At 44.5% G+C, this 23,790-nt stretch overlaps 1 protein-coding gene across 1 annotated transcript in view; it reads right to left on the minus strand.

Annotated features, from left to right (window-relative positions):
* Positions 1-5,554: 5,554 nt before the first annotated feature.
* NCAN (neurocan) overlaps positions 5,555-23,790 on the minus strand; it is a 1,349,040-nt gene continuing 1,330,804 nt past the window's right edge. Inside the window, exons 16-17 of the mRNA XM_069649118.1 lie at positions 16,018-16,200; positions 5,555-14,732 (exon numbers count right to left, since the gene is read on the minus strand). Of these exons, the coding sequence (XP_069505219.1) occupies positions 14,554-14,732; positions 16,018-16,200 (362 nt within the window). The 3' untranslated portion in view covers positions 5,555-14,553. The remainder of the gene's footprint in view (positions 14,733-16,017; positions 16,201-23,790) is intronic.

A 23,790-nucleotide genomic window follows, 5' to 3' on the forward strand; every position in this document is an offset into this window, starting at 1 on the left:
AATGTTACAACAATAGACTTAACAGACTCTACACATGACAAGGAGATCTTATTGTTGTATTCCCTCTGCCTCAGTGTGGTGGAAGATGTTATGAAGGATAAAATGGTATTTTGCTTTGCAAATAATTACTTCAATCCCAGGGGTCATCTGTTCAGGTAGACAAAATACGCTGATCTTCCCACTCAACATGAGGATACCTCCTAAATCAATATCAAAGAGTTGTTCCTAGGGTTCCTTCAGATGGTCAAATAACAAATTCATCTGGCTGATGCTTGTGAGTACAACACTTAAAGGCAACATTTGAGATAGGTGATTTTGGTTTTCTAGAGAATCATCTCTAATGATTTAAAGGACTGTGTAACCAATAAACCATTGAAAGATGGCAAACTGATCCAAACCATTAAGGATTTGGTGACATCAAATGGCTTGACAACATACTGGACAAAAAAAAGGGTCCCCCCAAGATGCATGGTCCCAACAAAACATGAAAGGAAATCATTTGGAAAAAACAATTATCCTAAACTGGAGAGCTACATGAGGATGTCATTGATGTATGGAGAGCTCCAAGTGACTATCACAATGGAGTTCAGTCAGGGAGCTATCAATTGTCCCCTGGAGTAGCGATACTCCTGGGGGCAATTGTTAGGGTTAAGGGATGTTTAAGTTGAGTTCTCCCACTTATCAAACTCCCCTGTAGAAAAGGGGATGGCATTTTGTTGGTCTAATCTACAGAATGATTTTGTCAACCAGTGATTCATTCTGTTGGAGCTAATATGATTAAATGCTTACTGTTACTTGTCTATTTATAAAATTGATTAAATGCCTCCCAGTCCAAATAGTAAGTCAGAGAATGCTGACACTTTGATGAACAACCAGATCTTAACTCACTCTGGATTTCTCAAAGTACTGAGTCCTACAGTCTATCATTTTACCAGAGTAAGATATAGGAAATTCTAGGTGTGAAACAGAAACTCAACATTGCCTATCACCCTGTGTCTAGCAGACATATAATAGAGAGGTATAACAAAACCATTGTGAGAGTCCTTATGATGTTTGTAGTCAACTCTGACCCAAGTTGGGCTTTCCCTGGCTCTGAGAGCTACCTCTTATGCAGCTACCCCAATGCCATGGTTGAACTAATGATTAGGAGGAACATGGTGCTGCCTAACCAGCTGCTAAACCAGACTCAGCAACAAATGTTAATCAATGGATCGACGATTGTATACGAATTGTTTGTTTTACAATTGCTCGAATTACAATTGACCTTTTCACAATTGAACGAATTGTGAAGGTCAATTGTAACATATATGCCGGGGGAATCCCCCCACAACCCCCCATCCAACGCAAAACCCCCCAAAACCCAATATATATATATATATATATATATATTTTTTTTTTTTCATTTAGAATAGCATGGAAAACTCGAGCTGCACTCCTCACCATCCAGTTCCAAACAAGAGGTTCCAAGTTACCTCATTACGAAACACGAGTTGAAAAAGAAACTGCACCGGTGGTGTGCATTTAAACAGCCTTCATTAATTCATAGCAGTTTCTTTAAAAAGGAAAGCTTCCCAGTAATATCATTAGCCAGACGGCAGCCTAACGCGTTTCGCCACAACCTAGTGGCTTGCTCACAGTTACTCCTCCCCCTTTGGGAGTTTGTTTTTAAACCCAGCACCAAATCATCATCCTTTTCTCCGTGATTTGGGCTTTGTTTGTTACATTTCAAAGGGCTACTATATTCCACTGGTTGCATAACCAAAGATGTTATATGGTGAAGAAATGTATTACGCATTTTAGGGGTCATGTTTAAAGTGCATAGTGCATTTAAAAAGCTATTTCCGTGTGTAAAATATATATTCTCAGACCATGGAAATGTAATATGAGTATAGAGCTCCTTGTTCAACTGGAAAGGTATTTAGCAGCACTTGAATAGTTTACCACAATATTTAATAAGCATGTGTATATATATAACCAAACAGATATATATATATATATATATATATATATATATATATATATATATATATATATATATATATATATATGTATTTGTAAACAAACAATTTGGGTAATACACGATGGACTACTCATGAATATTTTAAAGGTCTTCAATAACATGAACACCAAACTTTCACATATAACAAGAGAAATCTTGAGAAGCCTGCTGCGAGTGTGATGACTTACTATGGCATCAAGATTATAAAAATAGAGAATTAACTGGGGGATATGGTCTACCTCTCTCTCTCTCTCTCTCTCTCTCTCTCTCTCTCTCTCTCTCTCTATATATATATATATATATATATAAAGTCAAAAGGTGTGTGTGGGTTTGAGGGTTTGTGGCGTGACGCAAAGTGGTGGTACTTATACAATTCCACACTGTTTCACCAATCTGCACCAAATTGTGCATAGTTACCAGTTAGGACCCTCCGGACATTACTGGTGACATGACATTTGGACACCCCACCACTTTCCCTGGATTTCACCAAAAAGTCAAACATTTTTGTGGGTTTATGGCTTAGCGAAGCGTTGTTCCTTATACAAACCCTCATCATTTCCCCAATCTGCACCAACTTGTGCATACTTACCTGTTGGAATCATTTGGACATTATTAGCTACATGACATTTGGACACCCCACCCCTTTTTCAGGACTTAAGCAAAAGTCATAATGTGTTTGTGGGTTTGTGGCTTGGCAACGCGTTCTTCCTTATACAATTCCGAACCATTTCACCCAATCTGCACCAATTTGTGCATACTTACCTGTTCGGCCCCCCAGACATTACTAGCTACATGACATTTGGACAGCCCACCCCTTTCCACAGATTTCAAGAAAAGTCCAAATGTGTTTGTGGTTTTGTGGTCTGCCGATAGAGCCGTAAACCATGTTCACCGGGAAGGGAAACAAAAAATGTATGAGAGACGAATGGACCTGAAGGTGAAGGCAGGTAGAATTCTAGACGTTTCGAAATTTTTCAGGTGCCATTTTTTTCCAGAGGATTTTTGTGAGATGGTGCCTGCCTATGAAGCCGCACACCATCCTTGCTATTCCACCTGTACCTAAAAGAACCATCAATTCAAATGATCAGCTTTTTGTTGCAGTGCGATCTGAGGTTACATATTTCACCTATTGCCTAAAGACAATAGATTTATTGGAATGCTCCTGCAGGCTGTAAAACTACATGGGCCATGTCGGACACCAAGTGGCAAAGTCACATACCTTCAAAATCATGTTCATGGAAAGCCAGTTTGTGTGTTGAGCATTTATTTTTTTTACCGTTTTATGCAACACCTAAAACACCTGCAACTGCTTATAAATTAAGAGAGTCATGATATGTATATGGTTGTGAAGGTGATGCTTGATTTTAGAGAAAGCATTGGTACATAGTAGCAACGTTAGATATCTTTTATTTCCAGAGTCTTAGAATCTTCCCAAATGTTTCAATTAAAAGGGTTACATTTGCAGATTAAATGCTACCATTTAGAATAATGTAAAATATAGGAAAAACGTTTATTGAACAATACAAATATATGGCACTGTTTGATGGCACTGGAGTGGGTGTTTTCAATCTGGAGGTAAACACTTTGTATTGCATCATTTCCACGTCCATGGCCAATAAGATGGCTGGAAGTGGGATTTGCAGAATCCTGTACTAAAAGGAGCCATTATTTGGCATGTAGACAAACAAGAATGGAGCTTTACAAAGCTTTTGGCCAATGGAATTTTGCAGTGTCCCTGTCCCTCTTAAAGGTGAGTCAGTTTACTTTAGGCTTAACCCAATGGGAAGGATGCAGTCAGTAAAGGAGCCAGACAACGGGAGACAAACAGAAAGACAGAGACAGATAGGAACAATGGAGCTGAGGATACTCTAGATGCTGAGCTAAAGCCTAGAAGCTGGGATTTCCAGTTCCTGGTTCCCAGCTGACCATGGGGCCCTGGGGAGTCCATGAAGGACAAGCAAACGGCCCAACAGCATTCCGGGACAGGGAGAGGCAAGCTTGGACTATATCCTAAAGTCTCATCAGGTTGTGCTAAGACTCACTCTCCTGTTCTCAACTGCAGCATTTTGAAAAGCAAGTAGAACAGAGCATTCATAATGTCATTTAAACGTGCATACCTTTAGAAATGAGACATTCTGCATAGTTTTCTAACCTTTGTGGTCTAACAATCAATAACTTAACATCACAGGCTATTGCAGGAGCACATGTCTAACAGCATCTCTGTTAGCTTTTGACTCTGCAGTTTTACAGTGGAATTACATGACTTTTTTGCTCTGAGAATCTTAACCGAGTTTATGTCCCTTATCACCTTATTTGTTCATAGGGTTCAGGGCTGAGAAGAGCCTGGTCTGGGGAAGAAAATCCGAGGAACATAGTGTGAACCAAGTTCTACTGTTAGTTGTCCCTGTGAAATGATGTGTCTTTTTAAGTTCGCATTAATGTGTTTTGACCATGAGTCATCGCGCCAGTGACATGACATGATTATTGATTTGCACACACTTTACATGTTGACATTTCCTAAGCATGATTACGGTGTTTTGCAAAGATAGCCTGCCATGGCATGATCAATGTGTCCAATGTCAATATACTTTGAATGCCTTTTGTAATTAGAAATAAACTATTAGACCCACTCATTATTCAGAGCAGTGACCCATGTTTGGATGTAAAAGTGGGTACCTGTTTTAAATATTGATATTAATTCATCATACATGATGTATGCATTTCGAGAAGCAACATTCTGAAAAGGCTGACTGCACTGAATTGTATGTTTGTTTGCATTGAAAGCATGTGTTGGTCAACAGTGTGATTTGGGAACTTAACCTTCTGTTGCTGAACCTAAAGACTAGAATTTAATAAGAACTACTATTTTTAGATAGACATATTGTCACAAAACAGTTTCACTGTTCTTACTTTGTGTGGGTGTCTGGTTCTTGTATTTTGAAACCAATAAACTGGGGATTCCTTTATCTGTTAAAGAATCAGAAAAATAATAGTGTAAATCATGTTTTTGGGTGGGCAGTTAATTGTCTGACTGGGTATCACCCAATTAAAAAAACTTACCAGTCTGCACCCCAAGATGTTCTTGATGTGGCGTGCAACAACTCCCACGCTCCCTCTATGCTGGCTGTGACTCATGGGCTGTGCAGTCCAAAACATCCAGAGAGCCAAATAGTGCAGCCCCCAGTCCCAGATTCAGTCGTTAGTAGCAACGGGTGCAATTGGAATGATTCCAAGCTATTCCGTGCGGGGAATACTGTATTTCGTGCGGGGAATACTGTATTTCGTGGGGGGAATACTGTACTTCGTGCGGGGAATACTGTATTTCGTGCGGGGAATACTGTACTTCGTGCGGGGAATACTGTACTTTCTTGTTCAGTGTACTCAGATGAGCCCCGACCTTCTTAAGCAGGGTAAGGGGGTAAAAGCTGAGGTGATGGAACCAGGGGAGGTACGAAACGTGAGGCTGACACATATAGGAAGCTGTGCTATACGGATAATGGAAGTAATGATTAATCCGGCAATCCTATTCCCCTCATTACAAAAAAAAACAGACAGTTCACCTCTTAAAAAAGTTTATTAAAATGCCCATCAGTACAGGAACGCAGAGTGTTTTCTTTTTCTCCACACAACAGTTTTACAGAACACTGCAAATTATTGATAACGGCAGAAATATCAGCTTGGAAATGCACGTTCACACAAAAAACAACAACAGAACGAACCCCGACCATTCCCACACCGCCCATCCCAACCCATGGAAAATAAAAATAAAAACAAAACAAATCAAACTCAGCAGCTGGGTAACGCCCACGAGCCAAAGCTGCTGCACCCCACTCCACCCTCAGCATTCTAATACCAGGAAGCAGGATCAAGAGACAACAGGTTCCTCATTCAAGGTCCATCAAGAAATGTCACAGCTGCACATGTTACTGTGTTTAGAATTCTATAAATCTGAGGTTGGGACCCCTGCGCCAGCATGGACTCTGACATTCTGCTAAACTACAACATCACCTTTTTATGATTCAATGTAACAAAAAAGTCTAATTCAAGATTGAAAATCAATGCATTTTTCGAGTAGAAAGCAATGCTCCAAGGTCACTTTCTTGTTTCCTGTGCCCTTATTTTTTTAAAGACTTAAACAAAAGATTGATTTTTGATTTCAGGATATTTGCAATGCATAAGATACATTTATAGTTATAGTGGGCCTCATTACGAGGAGGGCGGTAAGGGGTTAACGGTGCCGGTAAAGGTGCCGGAGCCGTTAACCCCTTACTGCCCCATTATGAGGTCCGCTCACGGGACCCGCTCAGGACGCCTGGTTTTACCAGACGTCCTTAGCGGGTCCCATGAGCGGCCCAGCATGCTAACAACGGGCCCGTCATTAACGGGCCCGTTGTTAGCATGCTCCCCATGGGGGCTCAAATGGGATTGGGGATGGTCCGGATTCCTTGAATGGGGAAATACCGGGCCCTCCAAGGTTTTATTAAGGGCATGGCTACCTCCAACAAACTCGTAATGAGGCCCAGTGAATTTGATTGGTAATGACTAAGTACAAGTGTTTGAACTTATGCTGGCGCCTCTAAATCTTTCTGAAGAACATTCAGTGCTCTTTCCATGGGTCTGTAACCTGTGGCTCTCCACGTGTTTTAGACTAAAACCCTCGTAATCCCTTAGCATTGCATATGCTGTCTGGGACTGCTAATGTGAGATTTAGTCCAACCATCTCAAGAGCCAATGGTTGAAGACACCAGTTATGGTAACATTTGTTTTTAAACAATTTTCAAACATCCTTGTGTTGGCTCTGATTCACCCGACACATTTCTCACAATGCGCTATATCAAGCAGCATGTTTTTTCTTGATTGTGTGTTCTGCTCATATCGGTATAAACCGTGGGTCCTATTCATGGTAATTTATGCGCGGGAAATAGGGAACTTGCACGCCAAATTGCATGCAAAATCCCGTTCGTCGATTCATGGAATCGAAGGTGCAGGTCCTTTTAAAAACTTGCATGCAGTGCGCGCAGGCTCGACACGTCTCTTTGAGCCGTCGAGCGCCTTGCGCAAGCCACCACTCAGAAGGTGGGCGCGGCTTGCGCAGAGGGCTGGGAAAGGGACAGAACACAGAAAATGGGGAAGAACATGCGAAAACACAATTGTGCCAAATGAAATGAATTCATGGAACCACCCACGTAGCCTCTCAGCATAGGAATGGCCACACAAATCCCTTGATCTCTACGCCACCCGAAGGCAGACGTAAAGTCACTTGCGCATAGGAATCACAATATGAAGGTGGCATGTCAGATTTAGGGGTCTGTGTATGCAACTGTGGTTCCGATTTCACTTAGTAGTACGCGTACGCAGTGTAGCATGGTGCAGGAACAGTTTATGGGGGTTCTCAAGATGCAGGCCTGCTTTCGGGGGTCCCCATGCACTGTTTGAAGGGTGCGTGTATTTGCAACAGGGGTGCACACAATGGTAGCTGTTCTGGCTGTTTATTCTTTGCTTGGGGGCGCGTAAGAGGCGTTCTGGGCGCGACTTGCAAATGCTATTTTTTGCGCAGTATATATCATGACTATGCGGGAAGCAGAATGTTTGTTCTGCAAAATGGCTCGCTATATTCCATTCCCTGGACTGGTGGAAAACCAGTTGGTTCTTTACTGAATTGTAAAGTAGGTAGCCACATACACTCCATATTTACTATGAAGCTGGTGCGCAGAAACAATGTTCTGTCCCATCTATACCATACAATTTCTCTCTTTATGTTGGTTACTCTGAAAGGTGACTCGCGGGCCAATACACCAACCGTTAAAGTTGGGATTAAATTCTTTGCATTAGTCAGGGTTTTAAAGTAGCTTTTACATTTCAAGGGCATGAGTAGGTGGAACAGGGGAAGATGGATATTGAAGTAGGCAGTAAATATATTTAGGAAGGGGTGGGACAGTCCCAGCTTTTGACCACGTGGTCAGTGAGTGAAAGCCTCTGTTACTAGTGTATGGGAGGCAAATGAAATCTCAAATGTACATGGGACCTGGGCAGAGAACTGGTCAGCGCATTAGTGAACGTTTTGTATACGTAGCCAATGTGCCCCTGAATCCCTGGAAAGGGAACCCTTTATGGCCCACAAAAGTCCTCCCGTTTCTGCGCACATTTCCTTCATGAAGGTTCCTATTCCACTGCCGCATCATGTCACATTGGGGGTTTCACATTGGGGGTTTAGCAGTCCATGTTCGGTGGAAACTGAGCTGAGTGCATTGCTAAGAGCTGTTACTGTAGGTCTTGGTGTATCTCTTCCGGTTTAGGGGATCTGGTACGGCCCCTTCCTCTCTGTTATTCTGTGCTGTACCCGAAGTGTAAGGAATTATCTAGATGTCAAGTGATCCAGAATAATGCAGTTAGGCTAGTCAAAAATATGAAGAAGAAAGACCATGTCATCTCCGATGGGATATCCCTTCATTGGCTTAGAGTAGAGGAACGCATAAAGATCAAGGCCCTCTCTCTGGTACATAAGTGCCTTTATGGCAAAGCACCAGAGTATTTGAAAAACAGCCTAGCTCTCTACACACCCAGGAGAAGACTACGCTCGGAAGGAAAGTGCCTTCTGGTTGTATCCAAGTTTAAGCTGAAATCTGGGTTGGGTAGATCCTTTCTGGTGCTGGCACCTCAATTGTGGAACAGCCTTCCTGATTCTCTGAGGTCAGAAGCAAACCACCTTGTATTTAGGAAACGGTTGAAGACACACCTCTTTAGATAAAGAATCGGGGTGTAAGCTGCTGTTGGGGCATTCGAGCCTACAGCACGTGACATACTATGCCTGTCCTTTAGATTCTGTGTTGTAATGTTTAAGCACCCTGATGCCCTCGGGCTACCGGCGCTATACAAAAATAAATACATACATACATACATACAAGTAGACAATAGCTATCGTGTTATTGGCTTGTTCCTTTCCTTTCCTTGCTGCCCTCTTCCTGCTGAAAGTGATCAGCTAATTCTGGTTTGGTTGCAGCTTTGATGCTCAGTAGAGGTCCCTGCCCTCTCGCGTTGACCCGATCTGCCAGCCCATCCTTGTCTCCTCTGCGACAGAATCACCATCTCTTGCTTGATGTGATGTGAGAAGCTGGTTCTGTTACAGCTCCATGGTTCTGCTGCTGCTCCCTTCCTCAGCATCTGTCCTCCCTGACAGACCCTTTCTGCGCTGAATGCTGGGAACAAATAAAAGGTACTCATTGCCCCCTAGCTAAGGACTCTACTGCTAATGACATGACTGGCCAGTGCCTCAGTAAGGGAAAGGCAGGGAAGATACATTGGAATATTAGCATAAAGGGTTAATGACACCCCTGCCACTCTGGTGTGGCCACCCCTGCAGTTCCAGTTCTATTGCTGTCACCACCTGTGCTCTTTGGCCAGGGCTGTCCTCTTTGTGTTGAATGTGGTTTACTAAGGCTGGTGCAATGCATGTGGGGAAGGCTCCATTAGACTTCATTTCCCTTCATCCACAGCACTGAAGCCATCCTCCATTTTGCCTCCATTTTTCCTAATATGCTGCTATGCTACTTGCAGCTTCAGTATGTGTTTCAGAGCTTCAAATGGAAACTGAACTGTTGCTATTTAGCAAACCCACCTCCTTCCTTTGCTCCCTACGTCTGCCATGTAGCACCCTGGAACAGCCTCTGGGTAAAGGTCAGCATTATTGAAAGTAACATGGTATGTGTATTTATAGTGATCCAGCAGGGCTTAGGCGAGTGGCAGCCCTTCGTTTATAAATGTAGGCATCTTAAGCTATTTTTTAGCCTTGAGTTTATCTCTCCTTCCTCTTAGGAATGTATAGTTTCTTTTTCGATGGCTACTTGGTCCTTAGTAGGGCGGCATACCCCCAATCCTCCGAAATGCACATTTCATCACGGGCACCATTCTTTATTTATTTCTCTTATACATCTATGAAGAGCTCCAGAGCTTTGACCCTGGGATTCTCCCTTTTCTGAATTTTTCAATTTTTGGAATGATTCTTATCTCGGTGTCGCTGTCGTTTCAGTACTGCGATTCATCCACTGCGTTTTCTGTTATGCGACACAGGTCTTTGCTTGTATCTATGTACATGTTTTGGGACTTTAAATGCATGATTATATATTGATATGATGGTGCCCGAAGACGTGATCATTATATTAACATGAACAAGGACACGGATACATTGAATGTTGCTGATGAACATCAATGTGTGGACTCGTGTCTGCTAATGGGATGCCTATATGTGGAGTTGGCCCACAGCTAATAGTGACTCAAATCTGATGTAGTCATTTTAGGAACCCCTGACCCCTTTTTCTTTGCGTGGGCTTTATATGTGAATCCCAAGAAAATGTGAAGAAATAGAGAATGCCTGATGAGCAGCTGGAAGGTCATCTAATAATTTAGTTTAAGACTCTTAGACCTGGTGGTCTCAGCACAGTAGAGGGCCGCCATCTATTCTCAGCGAGATGCTCGGTGTACTCTGCAGTGCAGTCTGAGAACATCCTCGCATGCGGGCAGACGGAGGAGGACTACAACTGTTGCAACAGTGCCATGGCATTACTTTCCGATTCATTGACACTAAATCAGAAAGTGTGAGATTGCACCTGCCACAATCTTCAGACTCTTGGTAATTAGTGAGGTTTACAGGACATAGACCATTTCCACACCCCTATGTGCTCTTTTCACCATAGGATATATGTATCCCCATATTGTTGGGTACTTGTCATTATGTGCCAGTTCATGCTCACATCTGACAACTTCGATTTGTGGCTAAAATGTATATGGTCTGCATTGTACATGTGATGCTTATATTTCGATACAAAAAAAGTGACATTATGAGGAGACTGAAATTGCTTCAGTTATAGAAAAGGAAAAGATATAGCAGACGGAAATCAAACAGGGGATTAACACACACGGCTCCGATGGTAATGTGGTGCCTTTCAAAGGTTATGAAATGTCAGACATGTTAGCTCATGTTTAAACCTCCTGAATACATGGCGTAATGAATCAGACTGTTGAAGCTAGGATATTGCAGAACACAGTGTTTGCTGATTTTATTGATATGAAGCCAAAATAAAAGGCAAATACTGAGGCAATGCACTTCAGTCTTGGGCCTGTTCCATCCTGTATGATACAGGTCTGGTAGAATGGCGTCCCTGTGAGGCTAATGCACACGTATACCCAGGTGTTCTCTGTTGGTGCTCGAACGGCTGCAGATTGTACAGAACCTGCGCCAGTGGAGTCAGCGGAACACAGTCTTATGTGAGGTATCATGGTCATGGCCTGTGGAAAGCTGAAGAGTTGTGTGGCTGTCCTGAAGTTCTCTGTTAGCTGTCTACTAGTACACCTTTTGGAGAGACACTGCCTGGCATGAAGCAAGTCTGATGCATGGAAAAGAGTGCTGTAAGAGAGTTGCCCTCAGCAGGTAGTGGGGAGAGCACAAGCCGTATGCAGACTTAATCTTCTTTTTAGGTCTAGCTAGGGAGAGCATTAAGGAACAATACATCTGTTTTGTTCATTTCGCTGGTCGCCACAGTTCGATTATACTTGACCTCCAGATTCAAAGCAACCAACCCAGTGTCTGAAGCACTGACCACAACATGTCCATCCTATTCTTACAATGAAAGAATAGTAAACCTTTACCTTTCTGGAAATCTCTGCCTATACAGAACTTTCAAGCTATTCATATTGTGTATTTGAAGGTACTCTGTTGCATATCACCAGCTTTCTGTGAGAGTATATCCCTGGAACTCGATGGAAACTACCGGGTGCACATTGGTTCCCGAGGGACCATTGTTGGATATTTGGCGAGGTTTGATGGAAAGTGCCCTGGACCATATTGGAGAAAGCCACTTAGAAGAGTCTCCAAGTAGGGGAGCTGTCCAGTTTAAAGTGGAAATCAGGGCCACCCTCTGCATTACGCTTTATTGGGAGATGCTGTCACATAAGCCATTTCATGCACGGAGAGACACGGCGCAACATGAATGTAATAGAACACGGCGCAATTTGCACAGATCTCTTCGTTCTCTGTGAGAGTTGCCCGCAGCATTGTCCTACCATGATTAGGTTTCTTCCTCTGCTTCCCAATGGGACGTCGTGGGGTGAGCAGATAACCCTAAACCAGGGCCCATGTTCAAAGCTGCAGTATTGGTTCACTTTAATTGAACCAATTGGACTGCAGTACCAGATTACAATGATTTGTCGATGTAATGGTGGACCGGAAGCAAACTTTTCCTGATGCCATGGAACCATATGTTCACTTGACATTTCGGTGACCCTGAATTCCAGGCCCCACTGGAGCAGAGTTTCTCTTGGGAACTTTGCAGTGGGTCCAGTGGAACCCCAGGGCACCGTCTGCTGGCTCGCCTTTGCACTGCAACTTCTCGAATTCTACCAGTTACTTAATTGGGAGTTGGTTGCAATATGCTGAGCAAGTGGTGGGTGGCTCCTCCCTTCCTCTTTCTTCCAGCTCCTTTCTGAAAAAACTGGAGCAATTTCAGCACTGCACACGCCTTTCCATGGATATTTCATTGAGAGATTTTGTTTGCATCCAACCTGGTGGAGAAGGAACAGGGATGGTGGCACTTTGCAGTGTCAGAGAATGACTCTGATTCTCAAGTCTACCTTTTGGTCAAAGAGATCATCTGTAGTGTCTATGGGAGATATAAGAGAAGAGCTGTCCGGACAGCACAGGGGGCGGTGAGTAGATGTTAAGAAACTGAATCCAAATAAATTGAATTTCTCTTCTATGTTCAATGTAGGCAAGTTCTATTCATGCTCCTCCCTCGTCATTCTCTTCTCCATCTTTCCCCCGCACTATGCGTCATCACTCCCCTCACCAAGGCAGACAGGGCAGTCTCCTTATGTCCTTCTGTTCAGAAGTCTGCATAAGTACAGGCATAGAAGACGACTGGCCATAAAGGAAATCAGAGGAATTCATGAGCCCATCCCGCTCATAACATCTATAATTTCAGGAGGCGGAGGCCCTGGCTTCAGGATCCAACACCCATGGGTGCCCAACATACCTTTGAACCAGTTGAGTCTCCAAGGGAGATTAAGCCAAATGTTTTCGAGCAATAAAGGTATGATGTGAGGGTGCTCCCATTGAAGTCTGTGGTTACATTGAGCTTGTTAGAAGAGGAACTTATTGCAAAAGCGGGCGACACCCACCACATGGGCAAAGCATGTTACATATGGTATACACTGTAGATTGTTTGGGATTAAAACAGCAAAGCAAATGTGGCTGATCACATCTTGTCCTAACGGAGCGGGTGAATGTTAAGATGGGTGGCTCGACAAAAGGTAATACATTTCTTTAGGCAAAGTAGGGTCACTATTAAACATCACAAGCCTCTAAAAAAAAACCCATCAGTCTTAACCCTCAACGTACAGAGCTAGCTCAGGGTTCCCTGCAGCGATACTGCCCTCCACATGATATGCCGTCACAGTCATGCCTGTCCGCCATGGATCAAAGAAACACCAGTAAATATCACAGGCTTCCTATGAAAGATGGTGGTGACAGATGGCCACGTGGAAAGGGATTGAGGCTTTTAGGGACTAGGCTATGGAGAAGAAGAAGCAATGAGGACAGAGAACATGGCGTTAGTGGATGAACCATCCCGAATCATCATGGCTGCCAACTTGCCATGAAATGGAATGGCAGAGTCAATAGCAGTGTAGACAAGGGGTGGGTAGGGATCCTTGGTCCAGAGTGACTTGGGAGCTTTCCGATCCCTAGGCATGCATTTTTGATGCAATGTCTCATTCCTGTTGTCTGTGCACCCACCATACTTTATTTGGGATCTCAAGGTAACTCACAGATCATGGATTACATAAAAAAACGTGTATTTCTAAAGCACCCAAAATATCCAATCAAAACAATAACATAACAAGAATCCTAGAGAGAGGAGCTACCAATCACAGGCGCCTGCTGAGGCCTCTGTGACTGAGGTATGGCAGGGGAGTGTAATGACTGTGCCGAGCCACACAGGGAGGAAAGACGCATGGTCTTCACTGGAACCTGGAAGCTCATACCTTAGACTCCCCCTTCACATCACACTTGGTTTGTACGCACTGGCATGCAAGTGCCGGAAATGACTCGGGCCCAGAGGGGGATGCAGCAGAAGATATAATGTGTGTGGATTGGTCATCATGGTCTCTCCATCATGGATGGTGGTGTCGGTCACCACAGTACTTCGAGGTGTGGCTGGAGAAAAGAATGCAGAGGGGGATGGATGGTGCAAGGGAGGGGAGGGAGGCTGCTGAAAAAGATGTTCCAAATAGGTAAACGAAGAAGAAAACATTTCAGAATACACAGAATGTCACTGCTGCCGACATGGACATTTGACGCAGCCTCCTCCGGTGCAGGAGACGTGTGGAGTCCTCTTAGATTTCGGAACCAGGCTAGACACAGAATGGAAGGCTTTCACAACAAAAAGGACTGGATCCTGCTTCGACCAACCCCCCCCCCCCATCACGGCTCACCGTGTGCCCTCCTTGCAGTTGCCAGAGGCCCACGGGCAGCCAGGCTCTTGTGCTCTCCCTCTACCCCAGATTTAAAAGGCTCTGGCTTCACCAACAGCGTCCGACTGATGTTGCTGGCGGTGTTTCCTCCTCTCTTTGCGGGATTGGTGCTTGCCATGCTGGTGGTTATGCCGACGGTGGCGTGTGTGTTTCTGGTGATGGTGGTGGTGATTATGGTGGTTGCGCCGTGACCTGTGAGATCTTCTTTCAGCTACAAAACAATCAAAAACATTAAAATCAATTATTAGAAGCCTATGAAGGAAAGGGGTCAGTGCTTAGAATCGCACCACCGAACCTGGAGCCTAAAACTGGTAAACATGGATGTTGAGATGGATAAACTAGCAACCGTTGACCGGGGGACCTGCTAAGATGGCTCCACAGACTGACCAGTTTACTGGGAATTACTGTTGCCTAGACCTTGCTATGCATTGACCCATTGGCCTACAAAAGCGTCACTAACCATGTGTCCTATAGAAACGCAGACGTGTCACAAAATACCTAATAATCACAGAATATTTGACCTACAAGCTTTGAACGGCTCACCCTGTAGCTTGCTTGGAATCCCAAACACTCGGATATAAATACTGGGAACCGCTAATGCTGGAACTTAATAATGAGTGTCTGCTTTCCCTTGGTTCTAGACATTGGGGACCAATTACTCTTTAACCTACAAACTGGGAACCGCTATCTCTCTGCTACACAAACAGCGAACTGCTCAGCCTGAGGTTTTCAGACTGAAAACTACTGACTCAGCAGTCTAGAAACTGGTTGTTCCCATTTTCCAAACCCCGGGATTTACAAACAGCCTTGCTGATGGCTTTTTTTAAGGCATCTGCCAGTTAACCGAATGTTGGGAGTTCATCGAAGCTTTAGCATTGACAGTCCATCTTTTGGGGACTAAATAGGACAATGTAGTAATGCTGTTTCTCTTTCCCCCCACCTAGAAATATATGATGCTGAATATATCAGTGGGAGGGCCAACTCAGCAAATCATAATTTGTTTCTACACTTTAACATTTGGAGTATACAGTCCGAAGATCCATCAACAGTGCAGAATATTCCAGAGAGGGTTACTTCCAAGGCCAGAATCACAAACCAATGCCCACAAGCCAAAAAGGCTACTAACTATCAAGGGTGTTGCTAGGTCTAGAAAAGACCCGGGGCTATGCTAATGTTGGAACTGTCGGGACTGGGGGCTAGCTAGCCTTTTGGTTGTAGCGCCTAAAATTCTATTGGGGGCTACAACCAAAAGACCCGGAGCTAAAGCCATCTAAGCCCCCCCACACCCCTCCTTGTAAAGCCTCTGCTAACTATACTAACTGGCCCAGATACCCACGGGTTAGGTGCACTCTACAAATGCTAAATAAATAAATACATTAAATAAATAAACTGTGGGGCCCTATCACAAAGGACACTGCTATCCTGCTACAAGTCCTTATGCCCCACTCCTCATGTTTCACCATTGTGCTCCCACTCACCCAGAGTCTTCTACTCACGTTTTACACAGATGATTTTGGGCCGATCCCATCTGCCGTCTCGGTGACACTTGATAGTGGGGACGTGCCTCTGGTTGAAGCCGGACTCGCACTGGTAGCGGACTGTAGAGTGGATGCTGTACTGCAGTCTCTTCTTCCCCAGGGGAAAGGCGTTCTCCACCTGAGGTGGGGGCCCACAAAGGACTGCCGCAAAAGAGGAGAGGGCACTCATTATGCCATCAAAAAAGTACCATCATACATTTGCTTACATTGGGCTGTATCCTACAGTAATCGCAGATCACCAAAACTCTCGATCCTGTAGTTCTCACGATCCTAATCTCCTGTTCCTCCAGATCCGCCTCCCCATGTGTCTCACTTCAATATGGGCCTGTTTCCTCCATGCTCAAGAAGCAGCCCTCCCAAAACACAATCATGTCTCCTCCCTTTCTAATGTATTTCACATGACTCCCCTCAACCGTCAAAGGCACTGCACCACTTAAGAGTATCTCTAGGATTATCTTAAATCTGAATTCCTGAATACCCACTCTACAGAGATTACACTTTAACATGTGTTTAACTTCATCAATCTCTTCCACCCACGACAGCCAGCACATGTCCATTCTGATGGTCCTTGACCTCCGCCACCCATGACACTGGACATCATGGCATTACCCAAGCTGGGAATCAATGGGACTCTGTTCTCCGGTTCTCGCGATATCCTGACCAACACAGCTCTCATCTTCTTGGCTTTTTCAAAACACATATTGACTTTGACTAAACGTATCTTACAAAACAGTATACAACATATTAACGTTCATACATATAATCTACACAGTGCAATCTTGACTCCGCACAAAGAACACATAACCCTCTCGCCTTACAGAAGTTCACAACTATGAACATAATTTGCCTTCAGTAAAACTAGACTCATTCTGGCTGTGTTTATAGAAGTCTGGCTTCTTGCTCAAAATAGTGGCCACACGTTATGCTTTAATGATGTTTAGGGCCCGTCGAAAAGGACGTACTGCATGGACTCAACAACAACTACCATGTCACATGTACCTAACTTTTTACCCTTAAGTCTTTTTCTAAAGAACCCAAAACCATCCTCTGATTTAGTTAGCCCTCAGCAGGATCTAAAATACTCACTTTTCAAGTACAAACATACTTTTTTGTAGAGATTTTTTGTAAGACCCACCCCATTATTGAATTGAATATGAAACTAAGGGCAAATATCTTAAAGCTACCCAGGTGTTGGATATAAAACATAACCTCACGCCGCATGTATTGAAGGGAATTCAGATTTTAAAAACTCTGTGCTTATTCCATAGATTAGATTTTGTTTGTGAAATATTCAAATTGGATCCACATTCTACAGTAGAATCCCTCGTCAAAGATTTCAATGATACATGCTTCGATTTTGAAAGATGTTTAAAACAATCATTAAATATCACCTTTTGTCCAGTTATATGTCTTCCTTTTAGCCCAACCTGGAGTGAGTGAGAAGGGGTCTCCAAACTTGGCTCTTATTTGATCCGGTCTGCTTCTGGTCTTCCCAAAAGAGATTTCCAGCAGTGGAGAACCAAATAGCAGCCTGGGCTCCAGCGTCATTGGGTAAGTCCTTCTACATATGTAGAAAGTAAACTTCCTCCATAGGATGAAATATGCCTTCGAAATCTAGCTGGATTAATGCAAAACCCAATTTACATGTAACTACAGAGCCAATATTGCTGACTGCAATGACGTGGTTTTGTACCATGCTACACTATGACCTTAACTGCTTCTGGGCCCACCTTGCTGTGTACTGCTGTCTACCAAATGCAATGCAATTCACCTAGTGAGATGCCTATCTACTGGTGGTAGAAAAGGACAGTGTTAAGGGTGTCTCCAAAGGAACTACAGGATAGATGATGCTCGTGGGCAAGTTGTTCAACAGTTTGGAGACTTGGGTGCAGAAGTGTCTGTAGTCACCGCCCAGTTAACTGGACGTGAGTGGAAGGTTAGAGGAGGAGGCGGGCCTGCTGGAGGTCTTGGCGCTCATTTCATTTCATTGATAGCGGGAGGGCTCGTCTGGGCATTTTAGCAGATATGAAACGTCCAGGACAGACAAGATAGGCACGTCAGCCCCTGGTTGACAGGGCCTCGTATTTTATACCATTCAAAGACTGTGGAGTTGCTTTACATGGTGCTGTGTGAGTCCAGAGTAGAAAGTAATGAAGATCATTGTGACTATTAGGGAGTCTACACGGAAGGAGTGAAGGCCTCTGGCGGAATGCATGCAAGGGGCATCCTCTAAGCCATTTTAGCCAGGATAACCTACTCCTGGTCATTGAGCCCACCTGAGAGGAAGGGCATGCTTTGAACTCTATAGAGCTAGACCCTGTGTTTTCCTTTGAATGCGGCACTTGTGCCACCACTATGAACCAAGTGGGGAAGGCAGTGAGCTTGAAAAGATGCAAACATTTTCTGGAACATCAGGTGGCTTCCAGGTCTATAGTGCAGCCTGACAAGCTACTGAAAACTGTAGTGGGTAGAGTGTGCAGGGGATTTGGCATGTTATGTTATGTTAAATGTACTTATAGAGCGCACCATCACCAATGGAATTGGTTCCCAGGCGCTCCAGCAGATATGCAAACAGGAAGGAGGGTGGGTTGGGTTAGTCGGGTTGAGCGGGAGTGGGAGAGGTGGTGTGCTGTTGGCGGCCTCAGCTCGGTATACACCGAGTGCTGGGCTTTGGTGCAAGTATCGGATCGGGCGAGACCTTGTGTGCTGTAGGTGCTGTTTATGTGTTGTTGATGCTGTGTGGTAAAGTGCATGCGGATTGGTGTGAGGGAAATGGTTGTGTGAGTTTTATGTGGGTTGAGTATGCAGAGATTTGAAGGTTGTGTCAGTGGGGTCTGTATCTTGATTCTGATACTTCTGGTTTCCTTTGAGCTGTATCTCTGTGGGTGGGGTTGTTGCTGATTCCTTATAGACCATCTGCTGTGGTGTGTGATGGTGCAGCGCGGATCTAGTTGTACCCTATTGAGTATTTGTATGGAGTGATAGGTTTGAACCTTTCCTTCGGGTGTGGAGCTGAGGTTGGTACTACCTATTCTCTTGTTATCTATTGTGACAGTGCTCTGTTGGAGCTTGTAAAGGTTCATGGTCAGTGTACTGTTGATGAGGCATCCTAGTGCTTCCGTCTTGGTCAGCCTGTGTATTCAGTCGTTAGTTTCCTCCTGTCATGACTATCTTTCAGTTAGTCCTTTTCCGTGGGGTGACTTCCTTAAGAGCTATTGTTTGGTTGCTGTTTGTGTGTGATGGCGCATTCTGCTTCCTGCTGTATCTTGATGAGCATTGTGTAATGTGAAGGTTTATTCTGTTTCTCACCTTCTGGTTTGGAGCTAATGGATGGGAGTTCCCTATTCCCTTGCTATCTGCCATGACTAGGCCCGCTGGGAATGGCTATGGTTTGGGACAGGGTGCTAATGATGAGTCGTCCTGGTGTTTCCATCTTCGTCTTGCTATGTTTTTGGTCCTTTGGGTCCTATGACGGCTGTCTCTCGGTTAGTTGTTTGTTATGTTGTGGAGTATTTTCCTTAGGATCTTTTCCCCGTCGATTGCTTGGTGTGGATCAGGGTCTGTCTCTTCGTTCATCTATGTTTTTGTACCTGTCGGCAGTCTTCTAGTTATGATGTGAAGAGCCAAGTTTTGAGTTGTTTCCTGACTAGTAGGTGCTTTCTTGTGTTATGTATGTACTTTGGTTGGTCGTTCCAGGTTTTCGGCGCTTGGTGAGAGAGAAGATCCTCCGAGTTTTCTGTGGTTGTAGGGTTTTCGTTCCAGGCAGATGTCATTGCTTGATCTGAGCGTTCTTGTTGATTGATGTAGATGCAATTTGTCTCTCAGGAACTCAGCGCCTTGATTGTGTACTGCTCTCTGCATGATGCACATTGTTTTGAATTTTATTAGTTGTTTTATTGGTAGCCAATGTAGTGTTTTTAGTGCTGGTGTGGTGCGTTCTCTTCGGGGTGGTTTCAGAAGCAGTCTGGCTGTCGCATTTTGTATGCGTTGTAGTTTTTTTAGAAGTTGTTCAGGCATACCGAAGTATAGGCTGCTGGCGTAGTCTACTCTAGGCATGACGAGAGCAATGATGGTGGTTGTTTTGTTGGCGAATTATAGGAACGGTAGGATCCTCTTTGCCGCTCGCAGGAGAAAGAATCATTTCTTGAATATTTCTTGAGTAGGGTGTTTACTTGTGGCTTTAGGGTGAGATTATTGTCCATCAGAACCCCCAGGCTTTTCACAATCGGCAAGGGTGCTGGGGCTGTCCCGAGTTCCCTTTGCTAAGGGAAGAAGTGGTTTTCACTTCATCCCTTGGCCAATGTGCTGCGTAAATCTGTGTATAACCTATGGATCACATGAACACATCACAGCATGTCCCACTCAGCCTTTCAGCCTTTTCAGGGTGATCAAATAAGTACCACTAAAATGGATAATTATAACCTGCTAATTCAGATTGGTGTGGTTCTGTTTGCGGATCCACACGTGCTGTACTTTATGCCAGCTTATGTTCGAAACTCTGGTACCTTGTTCTTTTCCTTCTGCTCCCCTTCTGTACACCTGCGGGTTTCTGTGCCACCATCATATTTCTTTTATTGACCTAGTTGATGAGGGTGTTCCTGTATCCCTGACCTTGACCTCTGCAACCCACCTTCCCATGTACATGTTCGGTGCAGACTACTTCAATGAACCGCCCATGACTGGCTGAGGATGTGCGAGGGCTCATGGGGGCTCATTTTGACATGATGCTTGTGGGCCCCTTTTCTTAAAGCTGAGAAAATCAGCCTAACGCACCCGTGGGGTGCTTAAATTATAATGGAGACACACAGGAATGCAGCAAGGTGGTTAACTGCTGCAGAATATTAAGGGGCAGGCAGCTAGTGGGAGCCAAATCACTAAATGTCCACTGTCAGCCAGGTACTTATGTGGGCGAAACTGGGATAAAAAGGCAATGATGTGATAAGGACATTGCTGGATATAGCAAGAGGCCTGAGGAAGTGCTGAGGACGTCAGCAAAGGCATCCTGTAACATGTGGGCAGAAAAGTACACATTTAATATCCTGAATTAAAGAAGAATTGTGCTTTGTCATAATAATGCCCACGGTGGCTCCCCTAAGGCTCGAGCGAATGTTTCAACTGAAAACGTTGAAAGGCCTGATGCCAACACTGCACCCACCAATTCTTTCACACGCCATGTCATCCTCATGCTATGCCGCTTTGTGCTTTTGGGCGGCTCATTTCATCGGCAAATCCTGATGCCATCTCAAACATGCCGGCATAATCACTGCTGGCAATATACATTCCAGCAAGTGACGAGGTGCCCTATGTATAGTACATGCAGAGGCAGAGGCGTGGCCAGGATTGTCTAAGATGTGGGGCTTGAAGCTAATGTAGTTGGGCCCACCACAGTGGCATTGACCTCTGTAAATACCCACACAGTGCTGCTGAGTGGTCATTACAAGATTCTGGGAGGGCCTTGCCTGCTCAGGCCCTACCCTGTCTATGCCTCTGAGTACATGGTCACTTCCACAGCAGGAACACTCTCTTTAAGGGGCTAGGCAGTACAGCTGTTGTCCTTGTGTGCCTTCCCAACCCAGATGTTCCTGTTCTTATGCTGCCTGGCATCCACAGATGTGTCCTCCCCTGCCGCGAGCTTGAGAGGGGCATCCGCAGCCCAGAGAGTGGCATCTATTAGAAAGGCCCGAGATTGGTTTGCTGCGCCTGGCATGGTGCACAGAGGAGAACTGCCAGGCAGAAGAGGGTTCTTTTTAATTCATTGAGTGGTTTATTGGAGGGCACGCACGATCACACCCCAGAGCCTGCCTGCTCTGCTGGGGAGGCGGTGGGGGGGGGGGCTCGGTGTGCACTGCGGTGGCTTTGCTAAACCAGCTGGGGGTTAATATAACTTCGGAGACTGAGCACAAGCACTGAATAGTTATAATTGGATCCTGCTGAGAAGAATTTAAGTTGTAGGAAAATCAGGAGGAATGGTAGGCGAGCATGTGAAGAGGAGTGGAAGGGGAAGGGAGAGGGAACAATAAGCACTGCAGGAGGCACAGCAAAAGAAGCAGTGGAGGAAATCAGGTGAAGAGGAGGGGCAGGCGAGCAGCTGGGAGGATAGATGAAGAAGAGTGGGACAGTATCGGAGATCAGGGGGAGGGGGTAGAAAATAAGGAATGAGGGTAGAAGGAAGACAAGAAGAGGGGGTGAGAGGGAGGGGTTATAGAGGGGGATGAGAGAGGGTTCAAAGAGAAGGAAAGGCAGACGAGGAGGAGATATGGGGAGGAGGGGAAAGAAGGGATTGACAGCAGGGAAGACGATGACGGGAGTGAGAAAGGGGATGAGGATGATGCGAGATAAGGGAGAAAGAAACGATAAGAGAGGAAGACAGAGTCAATAAAGGGAAGATAAGAGGTAAGCTACTGGGATAGAATGAATAAGAGAGGCTGAATGAAAGCGTGAACAGGAAGGGATGGAGAAAGGAATAAGCATGTATGGGTCAGATGTAAGGGGGTGGTATTCACAAGGGCTAGAGATAGGAAGACAGGGAGAGTGGGATGAGAACATAGGGTGTAGGAGATGAGAGAAGAGGATCAGTGGGGAGGACAAAATAGCAGAGGGACATACAGGGAGGATGGTGGGAGATGAGTGTGGATGGGGAGCATGGAGGGAAAGGGAACAGAGCAAGAGAGAGGGAGGATGAGAGAGGATGGTATAGGATGGCCACGAGAGAGGGTGAGAGAAGAAGGGTGGATGAATGTATAGTAAGGTTAAGGGGGAATGAAGGGTGAGCCTGGATGGGCTGTTCCAGGAGCAACTCAACTAGTCAAGAACCATGTTGGTTATGACCATGAATGTCCAACACACAAAATACCGATGTTCTCAAAACCAAGTTCTCAAAAACAGCAGCCCATTAAAGCATAAGTTAATCATTATATAAAACCGATAGTAGACAAGCGCATAGACCAAGCAGTCATAATACATCAGCCAAGTCCATACTATACAACCATTCTAACAGTGGCAAAACCAGATGATACTTTGTGACAAATCAACTTCTGGGCAGGGAGTAATATCGGTTTCTAAACCATTAATCAGCCCCAAACCTCTAGTACACCAGAAGGGATCCAAACAGATTAGAAATACAAGTCAATTATAAATCTCATACCACATAATTATTTGTTTGTACTTGCAAATGCAAAACAATGATACATTTGGGTACTGGGTTCTTCCCACAACAACTAGACCCAAGGAATTTAACATACACTGCGTTCACCTTCCAAGGGAAACAATACTGCTTCACATAAAATCCTCAGGGCTATAAAACAGCTCAGAAACATTCTCAAGTAGAATACAGAGCCTACTATAAGGCATTTCAGATTGTTGGCAGTCCATAGCCGATGTACAGATCTGAATTTAAAACATGACCTAGAAAAGGTGGATTTAATCATAAAGGAAAGGGTAAGGTATATATTCAATTTAAAAAATGCAAAATTGCATGGAGAGATTCATTTTTCGCTTTTCATTATCAAATGAGGGGAGGTGGCTACCTCAAAATGTCTAGAAATATGTGCACACTCAGAGAATCCTAGCAGAATCCTTGACAAACTATGCATCATTGTTAAAAACACATCATGCATTCATGAAGCTGAATTTCCATCCATCAGATTGTAAAATCCTTATGCTAGTGTACAGGAGGAGTCAAGTACCCCCACCAAAAGTTCTGCCCCATGCTGCCTATATGTTGGGAGCCAG

Source organism: Ambystoma mexicanum, chromosome 1p (genome assembly GCF_040938575.1).
Source record: "Ambystoma mexicanum isolate Mex_15411 chromosome 1p, UKY_AmexF1_1, whole genome shotgun sequence".
Taxonomy (NCBI): domain Eukaryota; kingdom Metazoa; phylum Chordata; class Amphibia; order Caudata; family Ambystomatidae; genus Ambystoma; species Ambystoma mexicanum.